General features: G+C 51.8%; 2 protein-coding genes and 3 long non-coding RNA genes across 19 annotated transcripts in view; 3 read left to right on the top strand and 2 right to left on the bottom strand.

The window, feature by feature from the left end:
* The first annotated feature begins 5,249 nt into the window (after nt 1–5,249).
* Nucleotides 5,250–8,923, top strand: LOC144286452 (uncharacterized). The gene is made up of 3 exons (XR_013354508.1): nt 5,250–5,531; nt 5,658–5,865; nt 7,718–8,923. It is a non-coding gene; the product is annotated as an uncharacterized LOC144286452 (long non-coding RNA).
* Nucleotides 8,594–12,870, bottom strand: HOXB2 (homeobox B2). The gene is made up of 3 exons (XM_077852910.1): nt 11,844–12,870; nt 10,523–11,217; nt 8,594–9,677 (listed from the first exon to the last, which is right to left on the bottom strand). Exons 2-3 carry the CDS (start codon nt 10,899–10,901, stop codon nt 9,028–9,030), a joined length of 1,029 nt encoding a protein of 342 aa, XP_077709036.1. The 5' UTR covers nt 10,902–11,217; nt 11,844–12,870; the 3' UTR covers nt 8,594–9,027.
* LOC144286449 (uncharacterized) lies at nt 11,203–17,236 on the top strand. 2 transcript variants are annotated; one of them, XR_013354504.1, is made up of 4 exons: nt 11,203–12,714; nt 15,934–15,992; nt 16,435–16,507; nt 17,024–17,236. It is a non-coding gene; the product is annotated as an uncharacterized LOC144286449 (long non-coding RNA). The 2 variants fall into 2 exon arrangements; XR_013354503.1 differs by having other exon boundaries at nt 11,224–12,714; nt 16,435–16,497.
* Nucleotides 14,899–27,726, bottom strand: part of HOXB3 (homeobox B3) — a 56,608-nt gene continuing 43,780 nt past the window's right edge. For 6 of the 14 annotated variants that reach the window (XM_077852899.1, XM_077852900.1, XM_077852901.1 and 3 more), the window contains 3 exons: nt 21,826–21,913; nt 18,179–18,776; nt 14,899–17,288 (listed from right to left, as the gene is read on the bottom strand). In XM_077852899.1, coding sequence (XP_077709025.1) covers nt 16,429–17,288; nt 18,179–18,626 — 1,308 coding nt within the window. In that variant the 5' untranslated portion in view covers nt 18,627–18,776; nt 21,826–21,913 and the 3' untranslated portion in view covers nt 14,899–16,428. Of the gene's footprint in view, nt 17,289–18,178; nt 19,284–21,825; nt 21,914–22,105; nt 22,512–24,764; nt 25,319–27,726 lie in introns of those variants that run through there. The other 8 variants (XM_077852898.1, XM_077852904.1, XM_077852905.1 and 5 more) reach the window with 6 other exon arrangements.
* LOC144286450 (uncharacterized) lies at nt 18,037–20,072 on the top strand. Its single transcript, XR_013354505.1, has 2 exons — nt 18,037–19,493; nt 19,697–20,072. It is a non-coding gene; the product is annotated as an uncharacterized LOC144286450 (long non-coding RNA).

Genomic DNA, 27,726 nt, shown 5'->3' with positions numbered 1-27,726 from the left:
TTCTCCTTCTCAATGTTTAAAACTAGTGGAGCTAATTCTAGGAAACAAACTGAGGGTTGCTGCAGTGGGGGGGTGGGTATGGGGTAACTGGGTGATGGGCATTAAGGATGGCACTTGATGTAATGAGCACTGGGTGTTCTATGTAACTGATGAATCGCTATAATATAATACAGTATATGTTAACTAAATTGAATTTAAATTAAAAATTTTTTAAAATAAAAAATAAATAAAACTACTGGGGCTCCTGTATTCCCCTGGTTGCCTCCTACTCCTCTCTCCCTCATCACCCACCATCTCTCCCCTACCTCCCCTCCTCTAAAAAAAATCCCAAGTCTCAAATTCATAAATTCAATACCAATCACATCTTTTAAAGATTAGTCAGACTTTCTAGAATAAATTAAGGGCGTTGGCTTGGAGAATGGGAGAATCAGTTTAGAGGTCTGAAGGTTCAGGAGTGGAGACTCACCCCTCTCTGCCCCCCACCCCCACATCTGTTGGGTTAGAGTTGAGGGAGGGGAGGGGAACAGGAAGTGCCTCCTTCTCTATCTTCAGACCTGGACAGGACTGGAAGAGAAGCTCTTAGGTGGAGCCCATTGATTCTCCTCCTCCAGACTCTGAGGACAAGAGCTTGGCGCAATCCAACACCCACGCTCATTTGTAACCTGTCAGGGTGTCTGCCTGACCAGAAGCCTGGGGCTGGAGCTCGGGCAAGTCCAGGAGGGCAAGAGTTCAGGGAGGGATCTCTGTAAACAACTGAACTCTGCAGAGGAAGGGAAGCAAGCGGGTGGGACAGGTCTGGGGAGGGCTCTCAAAGCTTCTCAGGTTTTCCCCACCCCTACAGGGGTAGAGTGAGTACTCATCCTTTGCCAAGAACCCCATAGCGTGCTCTCTCTCTCTCTCTCTCTCTCTCTCTCTGTCTGTCTCTGGGTCTCTCCATATTTCTGTTTCCCATTTCCCCTCAGTTAGCCTGTCCTTTATGGTCACTTCTCCAGCTTTCTATCTTTATCACTAGAATCACACAGCCTTTCTCTTCTCCTCATAACTGCGAGCCTGGCTTAGCCCCCCACAGGCCCCTTGCCCCTTTCTCTCCCCATGTGTTCTCTGCTTTGGACCCTGCTTCAGACTAGAACAAGTTGGAGGGGAGGGGGTCAGCTGGTAACTTCTTTAAGGGAGATACAGTGGGGAAGGGGGAGAGAATGTTCACTGCCAAAGGGAAAAGGGCAGACAAAGGAAAAGAGAGTTGAGATGGGGGCAGGGGTGGCCTGCAGAGGAGTTGAAGAGAAAAGGAGTTGTGGAGGTGAGAACAAGCATATTTCTTTCTATTCCCCCCCCCTTTTTTAAAGATTTTATTTATTTATTAATGAAAGATAGACAGAGACAGAGACAGAGACACAGGCAGAGAGAGAGAAGCAGGCTCCATGCAGGGAGCCCGATGTGGGACTCAATCCCAGGACTCCAGGATCATGCCCTGGGCCAAAGGCAGGCGCTAAACTGCTGAGCCACCCAGGGATCCTCTCTATTTCCCCTTTTGGGGTTGATAGATGTTCCCAACTTTCCCCTCTCACTTTAAGATATTCTCCACGGAGGTCTTTGGAGAAGAAGGGTTTATTTAGGGTTCGTATTTCTCTTCTAATCCCAAATCTGATTGAGGCCTATATCTGACCTGGCTGCCCTGCTTCTGAGGGACTTGAGACTTCTTCATTCTCTACCTTTCCCTCAACCCAGAAGGAACACGCTCACCTCATCCCTTGCTTTTACAATTAGGGTAACAATTTGAGGTCTAAATGAAGAAGTGAATTCCAAATCAGTTTGTTTGTTTTAAGAGGAAGAGGAGGGGCAAAGGGAGTGAGGGAAAGAAAGAATCTTAAGCAGGCTCTACCACCAGTGTGGAGCCTAACATGGGGCTCAATCTCAGGACCCTGAGACCATGACTTGAGCCAAAATCAAGAGTCAGATGCTTAACCAACCAACTGAGCCACCTAGGCGCCTCCTAAATCAGTTCAATAAGAGAGCAGAAATCTGTTTGGGAGTTGGGGAAATGCACTCTCCCTAGAAACAGCTGAAGTCACCAGTAGTCTATTATTAATGACAAAATGAAAAGAGTTGGGGAAAAAGTGTGTCAAGTGATACTGTTGATTACAGGGATAGCTTTGGCCTCAGCTCTCCAAATTCACATAATCCCTAATTCATCCCTGAACTTGTTGCCTCCCCTTGTGTAGTAGAAAGATTAAAACTTCCCCAAATTCCTATTGGCTCTCCCAGTCCCAGCAGAAATGACTGGCAGGGGGTGGGGGTGGGGGTAATAACTTGGCTCCTTATGTTCTCAAGTCTCTTCTTCTTTAAAAGAAACTTCACCAGCCTCTGGCCAGGGAGGAAATCTCTGAAGCCTGGGTTCCTTGCTAAATCCACAGCTGAGTATAAAACAAAACAAACAAACAAATAATCCACAGCTGGAATAACCTATAGGCTATAGCATTTTCTGGAATGACCAAATTAAGTTCCCCAGAGAAAGAAGGCCTGGGTGGACCCGACACCAAAGTGAAATCAAGCTGATTGATTTCCTTTTTTATAATCTATTTAGACACAGGAGAGCACAGGCATGTTTAGAACTGAAATTATCTTTGAGAGGCCCTAGTCCTTATCACACTGAGAATGCAAGCAGGGGAACCATTCTAATCAGAATGGGCATGTGTTAGAAGTTTACACCTGATTCTGGCCTTTTTTGTGGAGGAAGGTGCTTTTGCTGGGGGTGGGTAGCAGGAGCAATCTGCATAGTTCCTTCATAAGGTCCTCAAGTGTCTTTCTGCCTGTCCTCTCCAACTTAATTCTGGAGGCCCAAGGCCAAGCGCAAGATCAAAGGTTGGAACTCAAGAATTAAAAGGGCATTCGGGATTATAATTTTTTCTCTGTAAGAGATGGCAATTTGAGGAGAGGATGGAATCTGAATTCAGTGGTATTTCTTTTTAAAACCAAGCTGATTAAACTGTCACAAATCCGGTTGAGAACCATAGACAACAAGCAGTATATAATCACAAGGGGAAGATGACTGGTTTGGGGTCCAGAATACTTAGGTTCAAATCCCTGCTTGGCCATTTCTTCGCATTATGACTCTGGCCAGGTTTCTTGGTCTCTCCGAATCATGGCCTCAGAGACAAAGAATGTATTTAATTCTACTTACTTCACTGCATTGTTAGTAGGATTAAAGCAAACAAGAAAGTATGAACAATAGAGAACTCTAAATGTCTCTAATGATATTAACATTAGATGCACATTCTGAAGTACTATGAGTCTGTCTTCTATTTTTTAATATAACTAGCATATTAAAATATGGAAATATGCATGTGATAGGAAAATAGCATATGTGCTGTATTTTCACATAATATACAGTCATATATTATACAATATGTATTGTATCATATGCAAATTTCTTTGAGAATTCAGAAGTTTGCTCTGTTTAGGCAAAGGATTTTCTAATTAAGCTGCAGTTTTTGAAAACTAAAACCTAATATTATATAATCTATAAAGAACCCAAATGATTCAAACTGTAGCAGAAGGGTGAGGCTAGATATTAGCAAGACCTTCCTTTTTTTAAGGTTTTATTTATTTATTCATGAGAGGCACAGAGAGAGAGAGACAGACATAGGCAGAGGGAGAAGCAGGCTCCCTGCAGGGAAGCCCAATGCAGGACTCAATCCTAGGACTCTGGGATCATGACCTGAGCCAAAGGCAGACACTCAACCACTGAGCCACCCAGGTGCCCCTAGCAAGAATTTCCTGATCTTCCAAATATTTGGAAAAGGTTTTCTGGGGAAAATGTTGTCTCTCTTTCCTTGAGGAACTTAGCTTACAAATTGCCCTACCTGGGTGGGAGTAGGGTTGAACCTGACTTCTGGATTCTAGATAGATTTCATCTGGACTGAAAATTAAGTCAGAAAGTTGGAATCTTTCTAAAAGGAAAAATTAGAGTGATATGAAGAATTGAAGTAATTTCCTACTTAATTGGGTTTCTCCAAGTGTGTTAGTTGTGGCCAAAATACCCACTTTGGAAACTTTATAGAACAATATTCAAGATGAATTTTTATCTGGATGACTGTCCAGACTGCGGATTTTTCTGTGGTGTTTGGGGAATTAGAGAAGTTTTAGGAGGGCTCTTTTACTGTTGACTGTCTTCTCAGGAGGAAGCAGTTTGTTACATCTCCTTCAGGCACTAAATATCTGCTTCCCAGCTGAGTGTGAAGAGGGGGATGGGGTGGGGACAGGAGGGCAGAGCTGAGCTGGAAAGGTCAAGGGAGGATTTGGGCCATACCAGCCATAGCAGGTAGAGGAGATGACTTAGGGGCTAGAGGCCACTTTCTGCAAACCAAGGACATGTATTTGACGAGGACACTTTCAGGAAGATGCACAGAAGACCACAAAATGCTTGTCAGAAACTTAGGGAAAAGGTGGGCAGGGGAATTTAGCAGGGCTATTTAGGGAGACTCGGAATTTGTGCCTACACTCTGATGCCCCAGCAACTAGACAAAACCTGACTACAGGGTACTTTTTAAGGTCTAGTACACCATGTCAAAGCAGTTTGGTGATTCTTCTTGTGTAAAATGCTCTACCATTTTTGAAACAAGAAGAAACATAACCAAATGTTGGAAAGGTGACAAAAGATGAATGTCAGAGGAAAACTTGGTTAGGACATTTCTGAATACCCATCTCTGTTGAATACCTGGCACATAACACTACACCCAATGACATGTTTGTTGAAATGATTTCTTTCCCTGCTAGTTTAAATAATGATTGGGGGCATAATGGTGGGTATAAAGATACAAATTAAAATTTGTTAAAATGGCTCTACCAGATACTTGGGGAGGTGGGTTGTTGTCAAACATCAAAAGTCACAATCTCCACTTAAAAGCATATGACGCCAGCCATACTAAATATTTAATACATCGTCTGTGAGGACTAACAAATATACTTTGGGCAGAGACGCCTGGATGGCTCAGTGGTTGAGCCGTCTACCTTCAGCTCAGGGAGTGATTCTGGGATCCTGGATTGAGTCCCACATCCAGCTCCCCGCATGGAGCCTGCTTCTCCCTCTGTCTATGTCTCTGCCTCTCTCTCTCTCTCATGAATAAATAAATAAAATCTTTAAAAAAAAGGAAAAATATACTTTGGGCATATATCGATCGAGGTTATGAGAGGCATTAGTTCTTCCATTTATTTTACAGATGGAGAAACTGAGGTCTGGAAAGGGGAAGGACTTGCCCTGTCATCAGTTAAATTTTTTTTTTAATGACTCAAGGTTATCATGATGGCAAATAATTCCTCAATCTAATGGTCCTTTGCTTTCACCATAATATTAATGAGCCATTCTTCTTAAAAAAATGACTCACCAAGAGCAGAGCAGACTGACCAGCAGCTTTTGGGACTGCACTGAAACCTTCCCACTCCAACCACAGCCAATTTATAACCAGTCTGTGCTACAGACCACTCACACTTGGTCCTGACCCAAGAGGAGCCTTGCCCCAATCAGAATGGAATAAGTAAGTGCAGCTGCCTGGCATTGCCATCAGCTTACCATCAGGGGAGGTGGTGGTGGGGTGTTGGGGGGGGTGCTGCTGCCTTATCTGAAAACCCCCTCCCTCTTCTTCTTCCTTCTCCAAAACCAGCTGGGAAAACTCAGGCTAAACAGAGATGAAACAAGGAAAAGGAGCTTGGATGATTTGGAACACAAGCATCCTGAATACCAATCCTTTATGAATCCCAAATTGCCAGGCATTCCTTTGATTTTGAAACTCGGTGGGGAGATTGAAAACAGGAGTCCTTTCCTTCTGGAAATGCATTGTCTCTTTATTCTGCTGTGGTGCATCAGAGATGGTGAGTTTTGTGAATGTGGAAAAGGAGAGACAGAAAGGTTTGTGTATTGCCTGTAAAAGGAGTTCCAACTCCTCTCTAATAATCAACCAAGGGAAATGCTGGAAATATTCCTGATTTCCTGGATTCATTGCTTCCCACCCTCAGGATACAAAGTGCCTAGATGTGAACAAGTAGATGGAGCCTTTGGCTGGACCGTCCTGGCCTGCCACTCACTTTGGCAGGGAGGAATCAGGACTGGTGCAGCCTCAGGCAGGCATTCCCTGTTCTTTGGGCCACTAGTTTGGGTTGGGGAGGATGGGAAGGGAACAGCCAGGTAAAGCAGTTCAAAAAGTCTTAAGCACGGGAGGAAGGCAGGAAGCAAGGTGGCACTATGATCTAGTGGTGCTGCTCAAACTTTAATGTGCATATAAATTACTTGGAGATCTGCTAAATTGAGATTTTGATCCAGTAGACTTAAAGTGGGGCCTAAGATTCTGCATTTCTAGCTAGCTCACAGGTAGTGCTGATGCTGCTGGTCCAGGGAACAGTAAAGCTCTTAAAGAAACTGAAGCCTCAGAGGCCCCAGAATGTTGCAGACCAAGCCATGATCCCAGGATGTGAATTCTCTCCAGCAGAGCAGATCCTGTATTTTTGGCATTGATGAAGGGTGCTCTCCATCTGACTAAAGAAAGCTGGAAGGTGGGCAATTAGCAAGATCCTTCTGGTATTCTTGATCTTTGTAACAACCTGCTATAGCTGAAAGAGCATTTTTAATTAGACCAAATTATCTAGTTTGGCTGTCCATAGAAATCAAAGCCCCAGCTGAAATGTCTGTTTAATTTTGTTGGTGTAGAGATGGCTATGTGCTGGGATTTTTAAGAAGTTAAGCACTGCCTACCGGCATATTTTATGGAGAAATAAACACACAGCCCAATGAGATGTATAGTGTGCTTTTAATATATTGTATATTCGCTTATTTATGGGGAAAATAAATACACAAGCCAATAAGCTGTGTATTATTACTTTAATATATTGAATTTATTTCATACCTATATATTTTATGAGACAAAATAAACTAATAAGATACATGATATTATTATAATAACACATCTAATTGTTCTATATTAATTTATGAAAGAAATAAGTGCAACTTAACATGACATAAGATTATTTAATGCAGGAGATGAATTCTATATTAAGACAGTTTAAGGGATTGAATTCGGGCTGAATGGGATGTGTGCACTTCCCACACTGAGGGATCAGTTTAAAAAAAATATGGGAGAGCCCGTCTAGCCCTCTGTGTCATGACCCGTGTGGCTCCCGGGCTCTTCCTGACAGTCGTTGCCTCTCGGTGCCTGGTACTCGGAGCCCCCGTCCTGCTGGTCCAGGGGAAAGTCTGGGAGGCCCAGGAAATCAACTGCTCTTCAAGAACGGCAGCATCTGCTAGGGAGGTAGCCCCGCGGTGTCTGTTTCTGAGCCAGAGAAATATTAAGTAAACCTAAGGAGGATGGATGGCTTTCCAGGGCCCTTTAAATCTCCGCGTTCCCGGGAACGAACCAGAAGGCAGACGGGGTAGATCGATCCTCGGCTTCCCGCGTACCGGGTCTGCAAGGAGCGGGGCAGGGTGCGGAGGGGAAAGGAGACGGGGTTGAGCGGGCGGAGGAAGCTGCTGGAAGACCCGCAGGCCCGCATTCGGGGAGCGCGCGGGCGGCGGGCGGGCGGGCTTCGGGGCGCAGGGCGGGGGGTCGCGAGGCAGACCCCGCGAGGCCGAGCCGGGCCTGCCCGCCTGCCCGCCCGCCCCGCGCGGGCTCCACGTCCACCTCGCCTCCTCTTTTTTTTTTTTTTTTTTTTTTCATAAAACAAAACCTACAAGGAGGCTCCCGGCTCCCTTTCTTCGGCGGCGCCCGGAAGACCCGGAAAGGCGAAGACGCGCGCGGGGACCGAGCATCCCGGAGCGGCTGTCATGGCCGCCCAGGCTCTTCCCTCGCCCTCCCCGCAGCCCGGCCCCAGCGCCATTTTGAGCATCTTCCCCGCTTCCCCGTCGCGCTCCCGCTCTCTCCTCGCTCCTCCTTCCCGCCCCCGCGGGCCCAGCGCCTCCCGACACCGCCCGGGCCTCTGTCCCCCGGCTGGCCGCTCCGCCGCTGCTGGGACGCGCTCCGGCCCCCGAGCCCCCGAGCCCCCGAGCGGCCGCACTGTCCCCCCCGCCGCCCCGCCCCGCCCCGCTCCGCTCCTGCCCGCCTGGAACCTGCTGCCCGAGAAAACCCGCGACCCCCCTCCCCCCCGACGCCTTGGCCAGGCCCGGCGTCCCCGGGCTTCCTGCGTCCCGGAGAAAGCCTTTGGCTTGCACCCCGCTGGGGCACCGAAGCGAGAAACCCGGGAAACCCTAGGGTCCCCCCAAATTCGGCTACACCCCTCTGCGTCCCCTGCCACGACCCCCGAAGCCCGTCGCCAAGGCCTGCTCTCCCCGCACGCACGTCTGCACCTTCTCCCCCCACCCGCCCACCTTTATTTCTAGGCAGAGGCCCGGGAACACCAGCGCAGGGCCAAAGGCCGGCTGTTAGAGGGTGTGGAGGTGACGGAGCTCCCGGCAGATGCCCGACTGCTCCCGAACCGCGCGCCCGGGCGGCGGTGGCCAAATAGGTTACTTTTGTACCACCCGGACTGAGCCGGCCCGGGGTCGCGCGAGGAGTGACGGCGGCCTTGGGGTGGGGGATGCAGGGAAAGGGGCTGGGTCCCAACACAAACACTCTTGTTCGTATGATAAAGACATTTATTTAATCTATGAAAATAATGTACAATAAATACTTTCCCCTTTTCCTATTATTAAAGAATTTTAATAAATAATCTACGGCCTAAAACTTAAAAAAAAAGAGAGGAAAACAAGTTCCTCTATTTCTTTTTTAAGAAAGCCCCCCTAGAGTTTAATTATTCCTGAGATTTCGTTGGAAGGAGTCTAGCAAACGGAATTTTCTTGTGTGATTCTAAAAAGACGCCCGAGTGCCCCATGTTTTAGAGAGAGGAGAAAGGAAATGGATTAAGCGCTAACTCAATAATACCTGAATTTTTGCAAAACACATAAAGAAGGTCTAAACGACTTGGGGGGGGGGGTGAGAGGGGGTCCTCGGGTTTTCCAGCAGCCGGGCCGAGGGAGACGGCGTCAAGGGGCCGGGAGGAGGACCTAGGTTAAGGGAACTGCAGGTCGATGGCACAGAGGGTGCTGGTGAAGAAGTCCAGCTCTTCCTCGGAAAAGGGAACCGGGCTGTCGAGCGAGCCCTGCAGGCTGGGGGAGAGGCCTCCGGACAGCTGGAGACAGGAGTCGGCCGCGAAGAAGTTGAGGTCGGGCAGGAAAGGAGAATCCTGGCGCTCCGGGAAGGCATCTTCCGGCAACGGCTCGGGCTCCAACCCCGCGGCCGCGCGCGAGGCGCCCCCCCCGGAAGCGGTCGGGGGCGGGGGGCCCGGGGGGGCCGGCGCGACCTCGGCCGGGTGGCAGCAGGCTTCCCGCGCTGGCCGCGAGGCGGAGGGCCGACCCGGGCCGGCCGCAGGCTCTTCGGCGGGCTCGCCGCTGTCCTCCAGGGCCCCCGGGCAGGCCGGCTCCCCGTCGGGCGGCTCTCGGTGCTGCGTCTGCCGCTTGTGCTTCATGCGCCGGTTCTGGAACCACACTTTGACCTGCCTCTCGGTGAGGTCCAGCAGGGCCGCGATCTCGACGCGGCGCGGCCGGCACAGATACTTGTTAAAGTGGAATTCCTTCTCCAGCTCCAGCAGTTGCGTGTTGGTGTAAGCAGTGCGCAGCCTGCGCGCCCCGCCGCCGGCGGCCTCCGGCGGGCCCGGGCCATCTGCGGGGAAAGCGGGCTGGGCGTCAGGGCGGGCTGTGTCCCTCGGCCCAACCGCGTTCAGCTGAAGTGAAGACCACCCCGTCCGCCAAAAACAGTATCAGCAGTAGCCCCCTCCTTCCCGCCCACCCCCCAAGGGTTGGCTCTCTTAGCTTCTGCGTTCTTTGCTGTCCCGCTCTCGCCGGCGGACCGGCCGGGGGTCAGGGCACAGCTTTCAGAGAGCCGCCCACGGGCCACGCAGGGGGTAGGGAGCGGCTCCCCCTTGCCCTCCCCCCCACCTCAGAGCCTCTCTTCTGAGTCCTTGGAGTGAACCCCTCAATTCGGCACTTTCAAGCTCAACCCAGAGAGAGGGTTCACTAAGACTGCCTCTCACCTCCTTTCCTCCCTAGCTTTCACATTCCCTCTTTCAGAGCCGTGGGAGATGGGACCGAATGGTTGCCCCCAAATGCAACCCCAGCAACACCACTTTCATTCCTCCACACAGATAAAGGTGAAAACCTACATCAAGCCCTTTTCTTCTAGCAGAGAAAAAGCTCTTCCCCAACCAGCTTCCAAAATCTGCTAGAGTGGGGGAAAAGAAGAAGGAAAGAAAAAGAAAGGAAAGAAAGAAAGAAAGAAAGAAAGAAAGAAAGAAAGAAAGAAAGAAAGAAAGAAAGAAAGAAAGAGAGAAAAGAGAGAAATGCTGGCAGCGGTCAGGCCTGAACCCCAGCAGTACATTTCCCTTCCTTGTCCCTGAAATCGATGGGGCAAGGATCCCCAACAGGCTCGACAGCCTTTCTACCTCCCCATCCTCTTTCTCCCCCTCTCTTCTCACTGCCCCTCGCCCCACCCCTACCCCGCTCACCGACCTGCTGGCGAGCCGACCCCGGAGGCCGAAACGGAGGAGGCGGCTGGGGGAGACGAGGCGGATTGGCTGGGTTTCTTGGCGGATTTCTTCTCTTTCATCCAGGGGAACTCGGGGACCAAGGGGGCGGCGGGGAGCGGCGGCGGCGGCAGAGCGGGCCCATCTTCGGCTCGCTTTTGGCTCCCGGGTCTCTGAAGGGTGGAGGTGCCGGGCTGGAGGCTGGGGAAGGTTTGCTCGAAAGGAGGAGGAGGAGGAATTAATGTCGACTCCTTGATTGATGAAGTTTGAAATGTCTCCAAGACAGCGGGGAAGGAAGTCAGACACTCGGCGAGCGATGGCTGGCTGTTTATAAACCCAATCTCCCTCTCAAATTCAAAATTCATGGCTTTCAATGGTGGGGGAGGGGGCCTGCTGGGGGGGGCGTCAGGAGGGAGGATCGGAAGGGACCCCCCCTCCTGCCCCCCCCAGGTTTATGTGATGGAGCGATTTTGGGAGGGGGAGATTTCGTGCTCTTTCTCTCTCTCTCTCCCTCTCCCTCTCTCTCTCTCTTTTTTTTTTTTTAAATTTTGGGCCTTTATAATTGTATATTGCTGATAAATACAAGCGTATGGGGACTCTCTCTATTAAACCCAGGACTCCGGCGAAATTGCAGGGAATTCATGGTCACGGGACTGGCCTCGGCCAATCGCTTGTCTGGGCCTGGTGGAAAACAGAGAGCATTATTTGCTTTAATTGATTCAAAAACTCTAGAGGACCACGACCTGGACTCTGTGAGCCCCAAGTCCTATACTCCCTCTCCCCAATGCCTCCCTTTCTCCAGAAAAACTAAAGGAACCTTTCTCTCATCCCCTTCAGAGGATGGGAGGTTCCAAAAGCTGGGAAACAAGAGAATCTAAAGGAAAAGTCTTCCTCTTTTCCAAATATTTGTAATAGAATACATTAATGCTTTCTTCACAACGCCAGCAGCATTTTCTTCCCCACCCCTCCCCCACTAAAACAAGAAAAAAGAAAGAAGGCTGACTAAGGATCTCAACGTGGGAGGAAGAGGTAGTAAGTAGAAAGAGGCTCCCATCCTTTGGGAAAGGTCAGTGTTAAGGTGCAATAAGGAAGAGAAGAGATTTACAATCACCAGCACCAGGATCCCCTTCCCACCCCCCAAAAGCAACAGATAAATCTCAGAAAATCGACAGGCACTCCCAGGCTGACACAGAGGAGTGAGATAGATGGTGAGGGGCCCTTTTGGGCCTCTGGCCGCCATAGCTGTGTGGTCTCAGCTCCAGCATTTGCAGCACTGCCCTTGCCCCATGTCCACCTGCCTTTCTCACCTGGAGTCATTGTCACACTCTTTTCTGACACCCCACAACTGACAGGGCATAAGGTGCATCTGCTCCCATTCAGAGCTTCAAGTCAAGTATCCGTGTCTATATCCAGGGACAGGAACTAGAACGAAGGTAGTCGGATTTAACTTTGAGTTCCCTCCCAGGACAAAGAGTATCCCCCCTCTCCTATTTTTGCCAGTGTGCTAGTTAAAATTTAAAAAAAAAAAAATCCCTGGCAAGAAAAAATTCTCTGGGCATGGAGGGGGTGAAAACACTGACTAAGGAGATAATATTCCATTTCTGGCCCCTGGGGGAGATTTCTTTTTAATTTATTTATTTCAAGGGGATCAAGATAGTCTGAACTTTAGGGAGTGCTGTAATTTACTGGAGAGAGGGAACGCAAGACTCCGGGCCCCAAGCCATTGGTGGGAAACCAGATCTCAAAAGCAGAAAATGAAAAGTCGATCTGGGGGAAGATTTTTAAATAAGTGGGTCAGAGGGACGGAGAGGAGATGAGGCGATCAATCTTAGCCCCCTGACAGCTCCCTCCGATGGCATCAAAGAATTTGGCTCTTTGGGAAAGCGGAGGGAACAGCCTAAATTCCACATCCCTTTAAAAGGCCTGGGGGTGGGGGGTGATAGCCAAAGAGAAAGGTGATTCTGCGAGAGCGGGGAAACAGATGGGAAATGGGGACAGAGGGAAGGCCGCTGAGTTGGGTGGAAAGTTTGTCTGGAGAACTCCCACGGCTCCGGCCTCCCCTCCCCCTCCCCCTCTCGGCGGCCGGGCCCAGAGAAGGCTGGTGAGCAGAGAAATGGCAGATGAGCCGGCCGCTGGAACTAGAAACTTTGTGTCACTGTAACAGTCGCGTGGGTGGCGGTGAGTATTCGTCCGCGTGGGTGGCGGTGAGTATTCTCGAAGGCCAGAGGAGAGCCAGGAGGGAGAAAGGGGATTTGTAGGTGGCAGGCTGCAGGGACAGGGGGTGGACGCCTCTGGAGGGCTCAGCAAAGAGAAGGATGCTCTGAACTGGGCAAACTGGCCAGAGACCGCAGCGTCCAGCTCCGCTCCAAAGAAGGCAGTTTTTGCCCTTGGGGTGGGGGTGGGGGTGGGGGTGTGCGGGGAGGAGGGTGGTGGAGGAGGATGGGGATGGGCACAGAAGAATCCGAGTAGAAGTCATCTGAAAGTTGTGCAGCGAGGCCTAAAAGAGGATTCTCCCTCCGGCCACCCCCTCGAGAAGCCGTGGACGTTCCTTCCACCGCCTCTCCAGCTGGCTGCAGGGTGGAGCGCCTGCTTCTCTCGGCATCACCCCCGGCCCAGACTGTCCCTGCAGGAAATACGGCTCTCTAACCCCGCTGACAGATTTTACGGCCAGATTAGAGAACAGCAGAAAAGTTGGGCGTTAAAAGGGGCCAAGGGAGCCCTCCTTCCCAGGGACACCGCTTCCCCGCCTCCTGTTGTGCTGGGAGTCTTACAGCAGAGATATTTACCCCCACGACTTTGGCTGCTGAGCCAGCGCCTGGAATCTCACAGGAAGAAGGCTAGAGGACACCAGGCCAAGTGGGCCCTTATTTTTCGTTTGCAATTCCAGCTTCCAGCCAAAGCTCCTTTTTTTTTTTTCAAACTCAAGCTAAATTCCTTCTCTTGGCCTGCCTCTCTCCTGCTAGATAAATAATCAATCCACTCCACCCCCAGAGCCAAACATGGCGCTTCATCTAGTTACATCATTCAGAAAATGTTATTCAGGGAAGAGGAAGAGGGAAAGACAGAAAGAAAAACCCTTGAGCGTTATTTGATCCCAATCAAACTTTGCACGCTCTTATGCCTTTAAATTATAGCCTGACCCGATGCTAAATTGCTTGCTGCTTGGATGAGCCCAGTCCAGTTAAAAATCCTACTTGGTGGTGGTGGTGGGGGGAGGAGGGTGTAGAATTCAGGTTGCTTTTTTATTGTTATTTATTGTTGCATAAAGACTGTAATTACTAACCTTGGACTGCCAGGATGCAACATAAAAATGAAAATCAGCCCTCGCTTTAAGGCTGAGGGCCTGGAACGATTCTCACTGACACTGCCCCCCCATCACTACCACCAAATATATGCTCCTAATTAAGCAATGCGGGCGCATCGCTTACAATTAGAATTATGCAACTCTTCAGTGCAGCCATCGCTTCTCTTTCAACGAATTAGCTCCATATTTCAGCCGCCCTGTCTCTTCGCTCTTATCGGCTCCAGCGACGCGGTGGTGACATTTCATCTTTGACAGACCCTCTCTATCCTCGCTCCAACGTGATAAAACTTTTATGGAACCACGACTAAGAAATGAAGTTTTCCCAAGGATCGTGGAGCTGCACATTAGCCTGGGGACCATTTTATTTACGCTTGGATCCAACCGCTTCCCCCCTCCTCCCCTTTCCTGGGCAGGGCAATCAAAGGCACCTCCTCTCCCTCCGCCCCGAGTTTTATTTAGTGATTTAATTTCACTTTAGTTTTAAGGTTTGACCTGAGAAGTCTAGGCCTCAGATTTTTTTTTTAAATTATTTTCCTTTGTTTTCATTTTAGACCCAATGGTGGTTGGGCTTCGGGTCACGTGACGACTTCTTTGTAGCTCCGGAAGAGAACTGGGAAGTTTAGGGTGCTTGGAAGGAGCAGTACACGGCCAGATTTTGTTGTTGTTGTCGTTGTTGCTGCTGCTCCTGTTGTTGTTGTTGTTGTTGTTGGGTGAGGGAGGCCAGGAAGTTGTGGCCAAAGGAGCAAGAAGACAAAAGGTCAATGAGAAAAACTGAGAGGCAAGGAAGCCAAACAGAAAGACCTAAAGAGAGCACCTAAGGGTCCTCCTCCCCCACCCCCACCCCTGCAACTTGTTACTTAAATTTTAGCTAAAGAAGTTAGCAGAACATTCCAGGCCTGAGGCCTGACAAGGAGGGGGGGGGGGCGGTGGAGATAGGGGCCTGAGCCACCCACACAAAAAAGCCAGGATAAGGTCTTCACTGTCCTTCTCTCTCCTTGGGGGAAATCTGGCAGACACCAGCCTCACTCCGCTATCTAAATTGGACCACCAGGACAAGATAAAATTGATAACAGAAAGTTTATTCAAGAATTGGTTTGACAGACAACCCTTTCAAGTAAGGAAAAAAGTACGGAAGAACAAAGAAAGTTCCAAGAGGGAATTAACTCTAATTCTACAAATTCAGGACTATACAGTGACAATAGGAGCTGAGTTCATGCCTTTTAGAACTAATTACAATTGCTCATCAGTACGCGTTTAACATAAATCTACAGCTCTTTTCTAGAGTACAATAACTAAAATAGCTGGTTTTACATGACAGGAAACACAACGTCCTTTATAACAAGTAAATACTAGAAAAGTACAATTTTTCATTTTTTCCCTCATATAAATACATAATGTAGGGGGATAAATAATACAAAAAAGAAAATATTTTAACAGGCTATAACCAATAAATATATATGAAAATGTTCACTAGAACACACACTTTTTGAGCGATGCTGGACTCCTGAAGGCCCAAGCATCTCTCACAGTTGTTTTTATATCCATTAAAATGTAAACTCTAAGTGCAACAAAAGTGTCCTGTCAGGGGGCTGAGCAAGGCACACAGGCCCAGCTGCAGCCCCTGGCCGGGACAGACAGTTTGTTAAAATATACCCTGTTTTCACGTTAAGTCAAGAGAGCAACAGAAGAAAAGAAAAGTGTAGAACCTCGTGTCGCCGACTTTTTTGTGGAGAGAGGGGGATGGTCCTGGAGCTGAGACGGGAGGCAGCAGAATGGGCAAACCTGCAGTCCTGACATCTTCCCTGCTCTGGCCTCCCAGTTTCCATAAAAGAAAAAAATATATATTTATAATATAGACAGCTCTGACTTTCAGGATCTCTCACCATCCCTGAGCCCTCTGAAAACTGTAAAAGATGGGGGCGGCTGGGGTACAGATATTAAAGTCCTAAAGCAGAAAATATGGGATTAGCAATGGAGGGAATGCCCAAGAACCTCAAATAGATGGGAAGAAACTTGACGCTTCGTGGAAAGGGGAGGGGAATTTGCTTTGTGCCCTTGGTTTTGAAATGCCTTTTTTTTTTTTAATTTTAAAGGAGAATTGCAAGAAAGAAAAAAAATCAAGATTTGGAGGAATTACCCACAAAGATGGAAGGTAAGTTGGTTGGTGATGGCTTAGCCATCTTGTCTGTTTTTTAAAATGTGCTTCTCTGCCTTGTTTCCCTATCTCCTCTTCCTCCACTCCACTGGGGAGCATGGCATTCCAACTGGGTATTGCTGGAGGCCTAGGGCTGATGGGGTCATCTCCACAGTCCGCTGTGGATTCTTCTCCAATGGGTTGGCAGGCAGATGGAGCAAGGACTGAAGGCCCGTAAAAAGCAACTTCTCAGGCCAGGGGTTGGGAGAGGAGCTCCAGGCCTGTTCTTCCAGGAATCGTGGCTATCACCTCTGGCGGGGGCGGGGGTGGGGGTGGGGGGGCTCGGGCTCATCCTTCGGATCTCTGGGCTGCCCTCCCAGAGCTCCGCGGGTCCTCGCACCCCTCCTGGCTCTCACCCACCCCATGACCTCGCCCCTCCGCCCTCCCTCTCCCATCACAGGTGTGTTAATTTGGGCGCTTCTTGGATTCTACCCTGAGGAGGAGGCGCGTGGTGAGAGGAGAGGTCTGTGTAGGTAGGGTGGGGATCGCAGGGTCCGTGGTGCTGGTTAGGAGCCATAGGGGGCGCCCCATTGTAGTCCAGGTTCCCCGAGGGGTGGTGGGAAAGGTGGTTGAGGCCGTAGAGGGAGGGGCCGGCAGGGGGCGGCAGCGGATCCGCGTAGCCGCCCCCGCCCACGTACACTGGGCTGCCCTGCATGGTGGGCGTCCCGTAGGCGCCTCCATTGGCTTGGAGGACGTGGGGCTCGTAATCGGGCGCCGGGGTCGGGGGGTACTTCTGCGGGGCGCCGCAGCCTTTGAGAGGGGGCTGGTAGTTGGAGGGCAGCGCGTAGGCATTCTGGTGGGCTTTGCCGAAGGCGGGCGGGGACGGGCTCTCGTAGCTGGGGGTCATGGAGTGCAAGGCGTTCATGAAGCCGGCCGTGGACTGCATGGGCTGCGGGGGGCTGCCGGCGGGAGAGGGGCCCCCGGACGACGAGGCCAGGCCCTTGGCCTTCTGGTCCTTCTTGTACTTCATGCGCCGGTTCTGGAACCAGATCTTGATCTGCCGCTCGCTGAGGTTCAGCAGGTTGGCCATCTCCACGCGGCGCGGCCGGCACAGGTAGCGGTTGAAGTGGAACTCCTTCTCCAGCTCCACCAGCTGCGCGCTCGTGTACGCCGTCCGCGCGCGCTTGGACGCCGCCGACCCCGGGGGGCTCTTGTCCCCTCCCCCGCCGCCGCCGCCGCCGCCCCCGCCGCCGCCGCTGCCACCGCCGCCGCCACCGCCGCCGCCGCCGCCGCCGCCGCCGCCGCAGCCCTCCGCTGGATCCGAGGGGGAGGGGTGGGAAGGGGACAAAATGAAATAAAAGATAATTACTGAACACGCCGAAATTGAATGCATGGTTTCTTAATAAATCCAGGCCTGGACTCGGAGCCCCCGCCGCCCTCCCCTTCCCGTCCCCGCCTCCTCCTCACCCCCCCCCCCCCAACGCCCGTCGCATTAGCGGACACTCTATAATAGTGGCATTTATTAAGAGACCTGTTCTCCTCTTGCTGCCCCAGCTTATGAAAATTTGATCATGTCACGCAGACAGAGCCGCATGGCCATTTATTTAGAGCTGGATTTTCTCGCGCACGCTCTCTCCCCCCTATCCCCAGTTCCAGCTTCTGGGAAGACCTCCCCCCGCCGCGCCCCAACACACACACACACACACACACACACACACTTCCCGCCGGGTCCTGTGGACAAGGTGGGCGGCCAAGGAGATCCCCTGGGGGAATCTGGACATTCGGTGGGTGGTTAGGGCGCCGAAGTGTGGCTCGAAGAGGCTGCTTTGCCTGGAGGCCGAGACCCCGGGGCCGCCCGAGCGATTGTGATTAATACCCACAGTAATCATACTTAATAATAATCAATCGTTGACGACTCTGCGTCTACGGGCAGCGTCTCGTGGCTCTGCGGCCTTGCAGAGGGCTGAGGCCGAGCGAGCACCTGGCTTTCTGGAGCTCAGGTGGAGGATGGCTGGAAGGAGAGGGTGTTGGCGGGTCAGGGGTCATCAGGTGGGGTGGGGGGCGGGAAAAGCGCTGCTGCCGCAGCTGCCACCTGACATTGTTCCCAGGCCGCCGCCTGGGCGCCTAGGGGCCGGGTGCTAGAATAACAGTGACATTCCTGGCTCTGACAAAAGCTGACGAGGAGGAAGGCAGAGAGCTGGTACCTGTGCCGGGGGAGCTGTTTTTCAGCTTGGACGTTTGCCTTGACTCTTTCATCCAGGGGAATATCTGTTTGGTGAGGGTGGAGTTGGAGCCCGGAACGCACTTGGGGGTGCCGCTTTTGCCGGGCCCGCCCCCATTACTGCTGTTGCTAGTGGTACTGGTAGGTGCGGCGCTGGGCGGGGGTGAGCCGGGCGGGGCCGGCAGGGGCTCGGGGGCCAGGCCGGGCCTCATGCAGCTACCGTTGAGCTCCTTGCTCTTGGCCTGCGGGGCGGCGTTGCCCAGGGACTGCAGCGAGCACGCCGAGCGCTGGTAATCGCCCTCCAGGTGCGTGGCGGCCTGGAAGGGGGGTTGGGGGGGACCGTCGTAGCCGAAGCCATTGCTGCCAGGGTACGAGGAATAGCCTCCGAAGAGTGCTGCCGCGGCGTTGTCGTAGTAGGTGGCTTTCTGCATCGCTGGGCGAGGCCCGGGCAGTGGGTGGCAACTTGCAAGAGCCTGATACCCTCACGACCGGACATTGGCACCCGCGGGGGTCACGTGAGGCGCCGGACCCCCCCTCCCCTCTCTGCCCCCCTCCTCCCGAGTCCGTTGGGAGCGGCTGACCTGCGGGGTGAGAGAAGAGACACAAGGGGGAGAAGAGGACTGGGGCTCGAATCCATCTTAGGAGCTGAAAAGGGAACTGACATCAATAGGGTTTCTTCTTCTCCCCCACCCCAACATCTTCAAAGCAGATGCTGAGGCCACTTCCCTGACCTGAAATGGATTTTGCTTATTTCTTATTTTAATTTTAAAGAAAAAGCCCACCAGTTTTTATTTCCACTTCAAAAATAAGGACTCTACTCCTTTGGGGACTGCCTAAGTATTGAATCTTCCTACAGCGAAGGCCAGGGCTTCACTAGTGACTTAGTGCCATCTCCTGAGCTCTCCTCCTCCCCCTCCCTACCCACCCCTCCACCACTAACTCTGGGACTGGGTGGCTCAAGGAGGGGGGAACTAGGAGACTCCAAAATAAAAGCATCACCAACACCGTCCTCTGAGCTGAGAGGCCTCCTGTCTCCTGTCTTTGCCTCGCTCCGTGTCCATCTAGGTTTCTTACCCAAGCAGTCTAGCCTGGAGGAAAAAAAAAAAACCCAAAAAACAGAGGATCTCCGAGGGGACAGAAAGGAGAACCAAGTTGAGCAGGGAACCTTCTCCTGTGAGGAACCCTCTCTCTCCCCTCCCACCTCACGAGGACAGCATCAGCCTGACCTAGAAACTTCCAGAAGATTTTTAGCCTCCAGGAGCCAGCAGAACTAAGCGTCCTCCATGGCTCTGCTGCAGGTACCACCACTTTCCATCTGAGTCTTTGCTCAGCCAAGGCTGGGACCCAGCAGCTAGCAGCCCCCATGGGGCCTCCAGATGGAGCAGGATTGTTTCCATTTCCCTGGCCCGACTGGTTGGTGCAGTGACCATTTGGCCCAGGTCTTTCCCCACTCCATTTTTTTCATCAGACCTAATTTTTTTCCCTATCCTTTCCTTGACAGTCTGTTTCCTTTCATTTCTAAAAGAAAGAAGAAAGAAAGAAAGAAAAGAAAGAAAGAAAGAAAGAAAGAAGAAAGAAAAGAAAGAAAAGAAAAGAAAAGAAAAGAAAAGAAAAGAAAAGAAAAGAAAAAAAGAGAGAAACTGGATAACGGCTGGACTTTTCTATCAAGAGATACGAAAGTGCTTCCTGAATGAGAACATCTTTCCCCAAGGCAGAAAAAAAAGAAAGTCAACAGAGCAATCAGAACAATATTATTTTCTGGGTTGGAAACAGAGTACCTTGCTTGCTGAAGTTTTCCAAGGCAAAAAAAAAATCATTATTTTAATGCAGACTTTTAAAATGATACAAAAAGAATAAAGCTGTGAGCTGTCATAGGATTTTGTGTATTTCTCTAAAACTTCTGACTGCATTTTTTCCTCCCTGTCTTCCCGCATCTCTCACCATCGCATTTCATAAAACCTCCAGAGTGACCCTCTCTTCTGACATGTGAGTTTGGTCTACTTAAATCTCATTCAGCACAGCTGGTCAACTCCAAAGAAAACTCAAAATAGGAAAATAAAAGGAGTGCAGGTGAGGGAAGTCCCTCCCACACATAAATCCCCTTCTTAATGGCACAGATTTACACTCAAAAGGGAGCCCGGGTAGCCCTGAGTTCCGATTGGTTTCTGGGAAGAATTTATTTCTGGGAAATACACATGGGTCGGTAAAGCAGCAGGTCCGTCCAGGGAAGAGAACTGGAGTTCATTTGACCAGGCTGACCCAATCCCTTTATTATTATTACCATTAGCCTCTGATGATTTAACCAAAATTAGCTTCGGAGCAGCCCGGGATGAAGGGGGAATTAATTAACAGGCATCAGTTAAGTTTGTTATTAATAGAGAAGAGAATGAAATAAAAACCTTGGAAAGGGTTGGCTGGCTGGGCCCTGGCTTTATTTAGTCTAAATGATTGTTACAGCAGTAATGATGATGATGATGATGATGATGATAATAAAGCAATAATCTGACTAGACGCCTGGGGCCGAAATTCCTGACGTTCACCCTGCAATAAACCTGCACACCATCGCAGGACAGAGGCCAGGCAGGCGAGTGTGGGAATCGGAGAAGCCAGAGACGTAACAGGAAAGAATGGAGACTCCGCCAGCGGCGAGAAAGGGCCGGGAGGTTTGTGGATGGAGCTAGCCCCTGGCTGCCGCCTCCGGGCTGTCTCGGCCGCTGCCGGGGTGGCTGGCCACCGGCTATGCTGGCCCAAGGAGCCGAAGAGGAAGCGTCCAGGACGCCTCGCCGGCTAGCAGCGGCAGGTTCCAAGCACACCGGGCTGAGGGCAGCAAGTTTGGGCGCTGGAGGTAACCGAATTAAAAGGCGCCTTAGCAACTCCGCTCGGGGAGTTGCCTTTGGCAGGCCTGGTTCAGCAGCAGGGCGCAGAGGCCTGGCTGATGGGACAGTGAGAAGAGGCGAAGGTGTGGAGGGGCTCCGAGATCTAGGGATCCAGGAGGAGAGGGGGTGGGGAGCAGCTCTACTAAGCCAAACATGTCTATTTCCCTTGCCTCCATGTTGGAAAAATCCAGGCTCCATATGGCTTCTCGGGAGAGAGGGAGGGAGGGAGACGGTGGCTCCGGGCTTCCCCCGGGGTCTCGCTGGAGCAGGGCGGTGAGCCACCCCAAGAACCCCACCTGTCCAGACGCGCCCCTGAAAAGAGCCGGGGAGAGTAACAATAGCGGGGGAAGCCAGGAGAGAGGGGATAGGCCACCTTCCAGGACTTAAAAAAAAAAAAAAATAGTGGAAGGAAGAAAAAAAAGAACAGGAAAGGAAAGGAGAGAAAGGTTAAGCTCTTCTCAGCAGCCGGGGGAAAAAATTCAGCCCTGGATCTGGCTGCTGAAAGAAAAGAGAGGAGAAAAGGAGAGAAGCAAGAAGGGAGAGGGAGAGAGGGAGAGAGAGAGAGAGAGAGAGAGGGAGGGAGGGAGGGGGAGGGAGGGAGAGAGAGAGAGAGAGAGAGGAGAGTCGCTGCGTGGAAGGAAGCTTAAAGCTTGTGAACTCTTCTTGAACCGAGATTGGAGTCATATGGGCCATAAATCATTGAGACATACTCTCCGCCATTCACAAACTGATAGCCTATTTCAGTCCAGCTTACCTTAGCCACCGACGAGGGGAGAACAGGCAGACATAATATATATTCACATCGAGCCCCAGCGCGAGCGGCAGGCGAGAAATCTCCCCTCCTTGAAGGCAAAGGAAAAAAAGACCACTGTTTAAAGCTGCGTCGCCCCCCCCCAATAGCCACCCCGGCTGGGGAGCCCGAGGGGCAGAGCGGCCGGAGGAGCCGCGCGGCGTCCGCTTCAATTCACTCGGCTTAGGAGCGGGGTGCGCAGGAGGGAGGGGGTGGGGGAGCGGGGAAAAAAATAGAAGAAGACCGAAAGGTGCTCGGGCGGCTCAGCTCGCTGAGAATCCGGCTCCGGGCTCCGGCTCGGCCAAGCCGCCACAGTGTGGTTGCCCTACAAGACTGGTACGCCCTACTCTCCGTAACAATGGCCTCTGCTTTTGCACAGGGAAAAAACCACACAGACACACACACACACACACACACACACACTCACACACACACAAGCTCACACACACCCCCACCACTCCCCCTTTAGCAAGCTTAGATGCCTGATAAGGAGGGAAGGTGTTGGTGGTGATGGGGGAGGGGGAAATTTTTTTAACCCCCCCTTCAAAAAAAAGTGAGAAAGGAAAGAAGGTAGAGATTTTTGTTTGAGGTTTTGTTTGTTGGTTGGGTTGTTGTTGTTGTTTTTTTTTTTTTTTTTTTTTTTTTTTCCCAGAACAGGTAAATTTTTAAATTGAGATTTTTGGCCGGGGAGGAAGAAGGGAGCACAGGCAAGGCAAAGCCAGTGGAGTTCACAGCCCCCCCCCCCCGCACCCCCCTGGTAAACCATTGTGCTGAGAAGTAGGTGGGGAGGCCTAGCCAAAGGCACCCAAAGTGCCTGGGGGTGGGACTGCTGGGTGCCCCTCTGTTCATTCGCTTGGGCAGGACTAGGGCTTTTTTTTTTTTTTTTTTTTGTAGTTTCACTCCTCGGGGACTAGTGGCTGGGTCTCCCGCCCTCTTGCCCTGGCTCCCCCCTCCTCCAAATCTCCCAGTCTGTTTCTTCTCTTCCCCCACACCCTCCCAATTCCTCCTCTCTCCCCACAAATCTCCAGTCCCAGTTTCCAACTGGTAGGGGGGACAGCCAGACCTTTCTTTTTTAAACACCCCCCCCCCTTTTGAGAACAGACAACAAGCGGTGAGTGATTATTTTAAAAATCCAGACCATCTTGCAGGAGAAGGGGGGTTGAGGAGAGGGTGACAAAAGGAGCACTCTGTTTAGCTTGAGCTCCAGACGCGGCTGGCAATAGAGAGGCTGTAAGAACTTCACGGAGAAGTTTCTGTTAAGATTCTCACCTCCGGTTAGGCAGAAGGGGCTAATAGGTGATAAGGACATTTGTACTTCTAAGAAGGTGAGAAGAACTACCAAAATGGCTTCACCTTAAATGTGCTGGCAGAAGAGAAGGAGGGTAGTTATTATTATTATTCAGAACAAACCTGTTTGTTTCTCTTAGCTCTGCATGATTTATGACTCTTGGCACAACCATGGAGGACTACAAAAGCTAAACTTTTCTTAGGGTGTGTTTGAGAAGGGCAGGAAAAGGCAAGGAGGCCTGTAGGAGGGAACCAAGAGCCAAGAATGTAGGTGTCTGCAGATTTGGGGTGGGGGGGTGGGGAAGAGCCACTCCCGGTGGAGGAGAGACAAAAAGAGGACCAGGACATCTCCCAAAGCATGAGTATTTGCAACTCTGCTTAACTGCTGAGTCGGGACTTAGGGGATAAAAAAGAAGGCAGATAGTCTCTCCTTTCTACAAAGGCACCTTGGAAAACTTGTTCCCTTCACTTGGAGTAGACAGAGGCAGAGCCAGCCACTACCCTGTGACCTCCTGGTTAAAATTCTTGGCTTTTGCCTTCTCCCATCTGGACGCACCAGAAGAGATGGGACTGGGAGAACAAAGGTGAGAGATGGTTCCAGCTATTGTCTCCTCTCCAGGAGAGGGTGGCTGTGTCTGGCAGGGCTTTCCTCACACCCCACTCACAAGTTCTGCTTTGGGCTGAGAAAGGGTCCTACTCTCATGACTCTCATGCAGAGTGTTACCCCGGCCTCCTCCAGCTTCTACTTCTTTCCATCCCGCTAAGTCAGTTTTCCTGGGCTGGAGCAGCCAGTTTCTTGGGGTCTTGCTGAACAGGGGGTGAGTGGGACTGCCTGCCCTCCAGCAACAGAACCACATGCAGAGCTTCCCACTGTGATATACCAAGGACCCTGCCACCTGCCTAGAGAGCTGGTGGCTGAAGGAAGGGGGTGGTGGTGAGGATAGATAGTGGGAGCCAGTTTTCTCTTTATTAGTAGTATTAGGAAAAGAAAATGCCCAAGCCCAAGCCAATGTTATGACTCACGCCCAGACCCTTAAAGAACGCCATCACCGGCTGCCTGTGTACATGGCTGCACAGAGCCTGTCCTGAGATTTCTAGACCCTAGTTTAGGGACCTACGCTGTTGATTTCTCCGGAGCTTTGGGCCTGGTGTGTTGGGGACTCAGCCCAGGGAGGCTTAAGGGAACGAGCACCTTTGGGTCTTTCCTCTTACTCCACAAAATTAAGAGTCAAAAATGTACCTTAGACCGTCCAGCTCTCCTAGCTGTTGCTACCACTAGCTGGAGAAGGTCATTGCAAAATTGAGAGAAGAGAAACAACTGATCACTATGGGGCTGCACAGCATTGCCTCAAGGAATTAAGAAACCCAGAGGGCACCCTGCCAGCTGCACAGGGCTGGGAGACAGGGCTGCAGGAGGACCCCGCCTGGAGCTGAGCTGAGGGAGGGCGGAGGAACTCTCCAAAGACAGCAATGGACCCTTCCCCTCCCAGAGCGTCCTCAACTCTTTGTGGTCCTTTCTGGGGACACCAGGAGCTGGGGCACAGTGGGGTGGGGGTGAAAAGGAGGACTGGAGATTCAGAAAGCTGACCTGGAGAAAAATTTCAGAGGACACGCACCCTCAAATGCAGAGGTAGGAGGAGCAGGGGCTTCCTACTAATTCTGGAGAACAGAGCCCATTGGAACTGGTTGGGAGGCAATTCGATCCCAGTCTGGTTTCTTTCTGGTCTTTTTTCTTCCTTCCTTGGAGGTTTCTGGCTGGCCAGTTGCCCCTGACTGGGGCTGGGAGGCTGGGAGGTGGATGGTGAAGCAGGCAGCATGGAGGGTGCAGGTTTCCTCTGAGCTGTTGCTGCAGGCGGAGACCTTTCAGACTTCAGGGGACAAAGGCGGGGCAGTGAGGAGTTTGGCCAGGGAACTCAGAGAAGGAGACATTAGAGGGGTGTGAGGGAAGACTGGGGTCTGGAGGAGTTTATCACCCCTGACCATGAAGTCATGATCTAGGGGCAGACCAGAGAGAGGAGGGAACAATTTCTTCCTGGACCCAAGTAGAGAAATTTGGGCAACCTTACTTTGTGTGTGTGTGTGTGTGTGTGTGTGTAGGGGGAGATTGAAAAAGAAAAACCGAGAAAAGATTAAGACAGAGACTTTAGGGTAATCTAACAAAGGCAGAAATCAATAAAAAAGGTAAAAATGAGAAAAAATGGCCCCCTTCTGGGCATATTTCCCCCTCCCACTCGCTAGAGCACCTCCCTCCCCCACTCCTAATCGGTACCCAGCACCAGCGGACAAGGAGCTCTTTAAACCTCTCTGAGCCATTCCTGACTGCCCACCCTTCCAGGCCTTAGAGGGATCAGGTCTGTCTCCCTCTTCCCCTCTCCCAAAAAAAATCCACCAAAGAGCAAACGAAAAGCCTCCTCTCAATAATCACAAAATGGCTGGCTCCTTGAAAATTTCTGATACCAGCCTTGGGGTGACCGCATCTGGCCCCAAGCTCAACTTCAAGGGCTCCCTGAGAAGCTGGGACCAAGGGAGTGGTGGGGCGGGGAGGTGGCCGGGCGATTAGAGATCCGTTTCTTTCCGGTCCTCTCTGGGCTTTGCCCCCCCGCCCCGCCCCCCCCCACACACACTCTTTCCCAGCTTCACTGCCCAATTTTGTGGCCGCAGCGGAGTCGTGTGAAGTCCACACACGCCCCGGAATGTCCATCTCTTCCTGAATGTTAATAAAGATTTCAAAGCTGGCGGTGGTAAAATCACATTGCTAATGAAGCTGGCTCTGGGTATCTGGATTCCCACCCCCACCCCCCCTAAGATGCCCAGGCGGGAGGGAACAAAGGGGAAGCGGGAAGGAGAAGATTCCTTGCCTCCGCGCGCGCGGAGACCAGTGTAGACCCGGCTCAGCGGAAGCGGGGGATCGAAAGAAGACAGAGGCCGCCACCGCTGGAGAAGATGAACGGCAGCTCTGCTCTCTCCCCCTCACCCCCCCCCCCAAGTGGAGGGGCTCGAGAGGGAGGCAGAAAAACCAGCGCAGCCACGAGGGTTCGCAAAGTGGCTCGGTGACCGCGGAGGCCGCCCGGGTGCGCCGGCGGGGCGGACGCAGGAGCCGCGCGGGCCGAGTCAGGAGTCAGGGGCGGGCGGGCGGGCGCCTTGGGGGCGCGCGAGCCGGTTCCGAATCCGGGGCCAGCCGCATCTAGGCGCTCAGCCCCCGCCCAGCACACGGCAGACTGCCCCCCTCCCCACGCCCCGGGCTGTTGTGGAGACAAAGGTGGGCAGACCGGTGGAGGCGAGAGGGAGCCCAGCGGCTGGGACGGCTTGGGGAGGCGGTGGGTGGCTGGGGAGGCGAGGGAGCAGCGGGCAAGAGGCGAACAGGGGCCCAGCCTGCCAGTGACTGGGCAGGTCTCTCCTGACAGATTGGATGTCTCTCTCCCGGTGACCTCTGTTTCGCAGACAATAACTCACCGGATTAATGACCAATCAGCGGAAGGCCTTCCGAATTGCCTCCAAATATAAAATCCCAGACTTAGAATAGGATAGGGCCAGGGTCTGGACTTGCCAGCCCTTTGGGTGTCCCCTCCTCTCAAAACCAGAGACTCATTTCCGGAACCCCAAAGATGAAGTTGTGCCCTTCTCTTCCCACTTCTCCACCAGAACTCTTGTACCTGACCACACTTCCCAAGGCAGTCTGGAAACCTTTGGTCCCCTGGTGGCCTCCCATATCCCTGACCCTACAAGAAACCTCCCTCTCACAACCATGCAACTTCTGAGAATTGTTATCTACTTCCAGTTGGGAAAGGAGATGAAAACAAGAACAAGAAGAGGGTGGGGGGTCCATCTGCTTCATAGGCCTTCTGTCTTGGCTGCCCTGGGAGGACACCTGTACATGCTGCAGCACCCTGTGTGTGTCCTCCCCCCAAAAGAGAAGGCCCAAAGGCCCTGGGGTCAGGGTGAGACTGGGGGACAGGTGGTGGCCTACCATTACAGTATCCAAATAATTCTGAAACCACATTTCAGTCCCTGGGCTGGAGTAGGAAGAATTTCAAAAACCGAAATTTGAACAACTCCAGCCTCAGCCCAGTGCCTGGCTGGGGAAACGCCTTGCTCTGTGAGGGAGGACACCCCCCTCCCCCGCCTTTCCTTAGCCCTCCCCCTCCAAATGCCAATCCCAATCCAACCCAGCTAGCTAGCCCTTCTTCACTGACTTCTATTTTAGTTGTTCTCAGTCTGGGCTTCTCTGCAGAAAATAAAGACAACTTCATGAGACGCCTGGGTGGCCCAGTGGTTGAACCGCTGCCTTCAGCTCAGATCCCGGGGTCCTGGGATCGAGTCCCACATCAGGCTCCTCACAGAGAGCATGCTTCTCCCTCTGCCTACCTCTCTGCCTCTCTCTGTGTCTCTCATGAATAAATAAAATCTTAAAAAAAAAAAACACCTTCAAGAGGAGGAATGGTCCAGATTCTCATAGATTTCCTAGAGCCAGTAAGAGTAACTATCTACTGCTCTGGGCGTGTATATTGCTCCCTGTATATTGCAGATTAACCATGCAGTAACTTCTATCCCCAGACGCCCTCAGAATTCCAGCTCACA

This window comes from Canis aureus, chromosome 16, assembly GCF_053574225.1.
Source record: "Canis aureus isolate CA01 chromosome 16, VMU_Caureus_v.1.0, whole genome shotgun sequence".
Lineage (NCBI taxonomy): Eukaryota > Metazoa > Chordata > Mammalia > Carnivora > Canidae > Canis > Canis aureus.
Note: the sequence above shows the minus strand (reverse complement) of the source record. Positions and strands in the feature narration are given on the sequence as shown.

What these genes read in the sequence shown, in the direction of transcription:
- HOXB2 (XM_077852910.1), bottom strand. Translation starts at nt 10,901, where the DNA reads ATGAATTTTGAATTTGAGAGGGAGATTGGGTTTATAAACAGCCAGCCA. An exon ending in CGGGGTCGGCTCGCCAGCAG is followed by an intron (nt 9,678 to 10,522) that starts GTCGGTGAGCGG and finishes CTTTCCCCGCAG; the next exon opens with ATGGCCCGGGCCCGCCGGAG.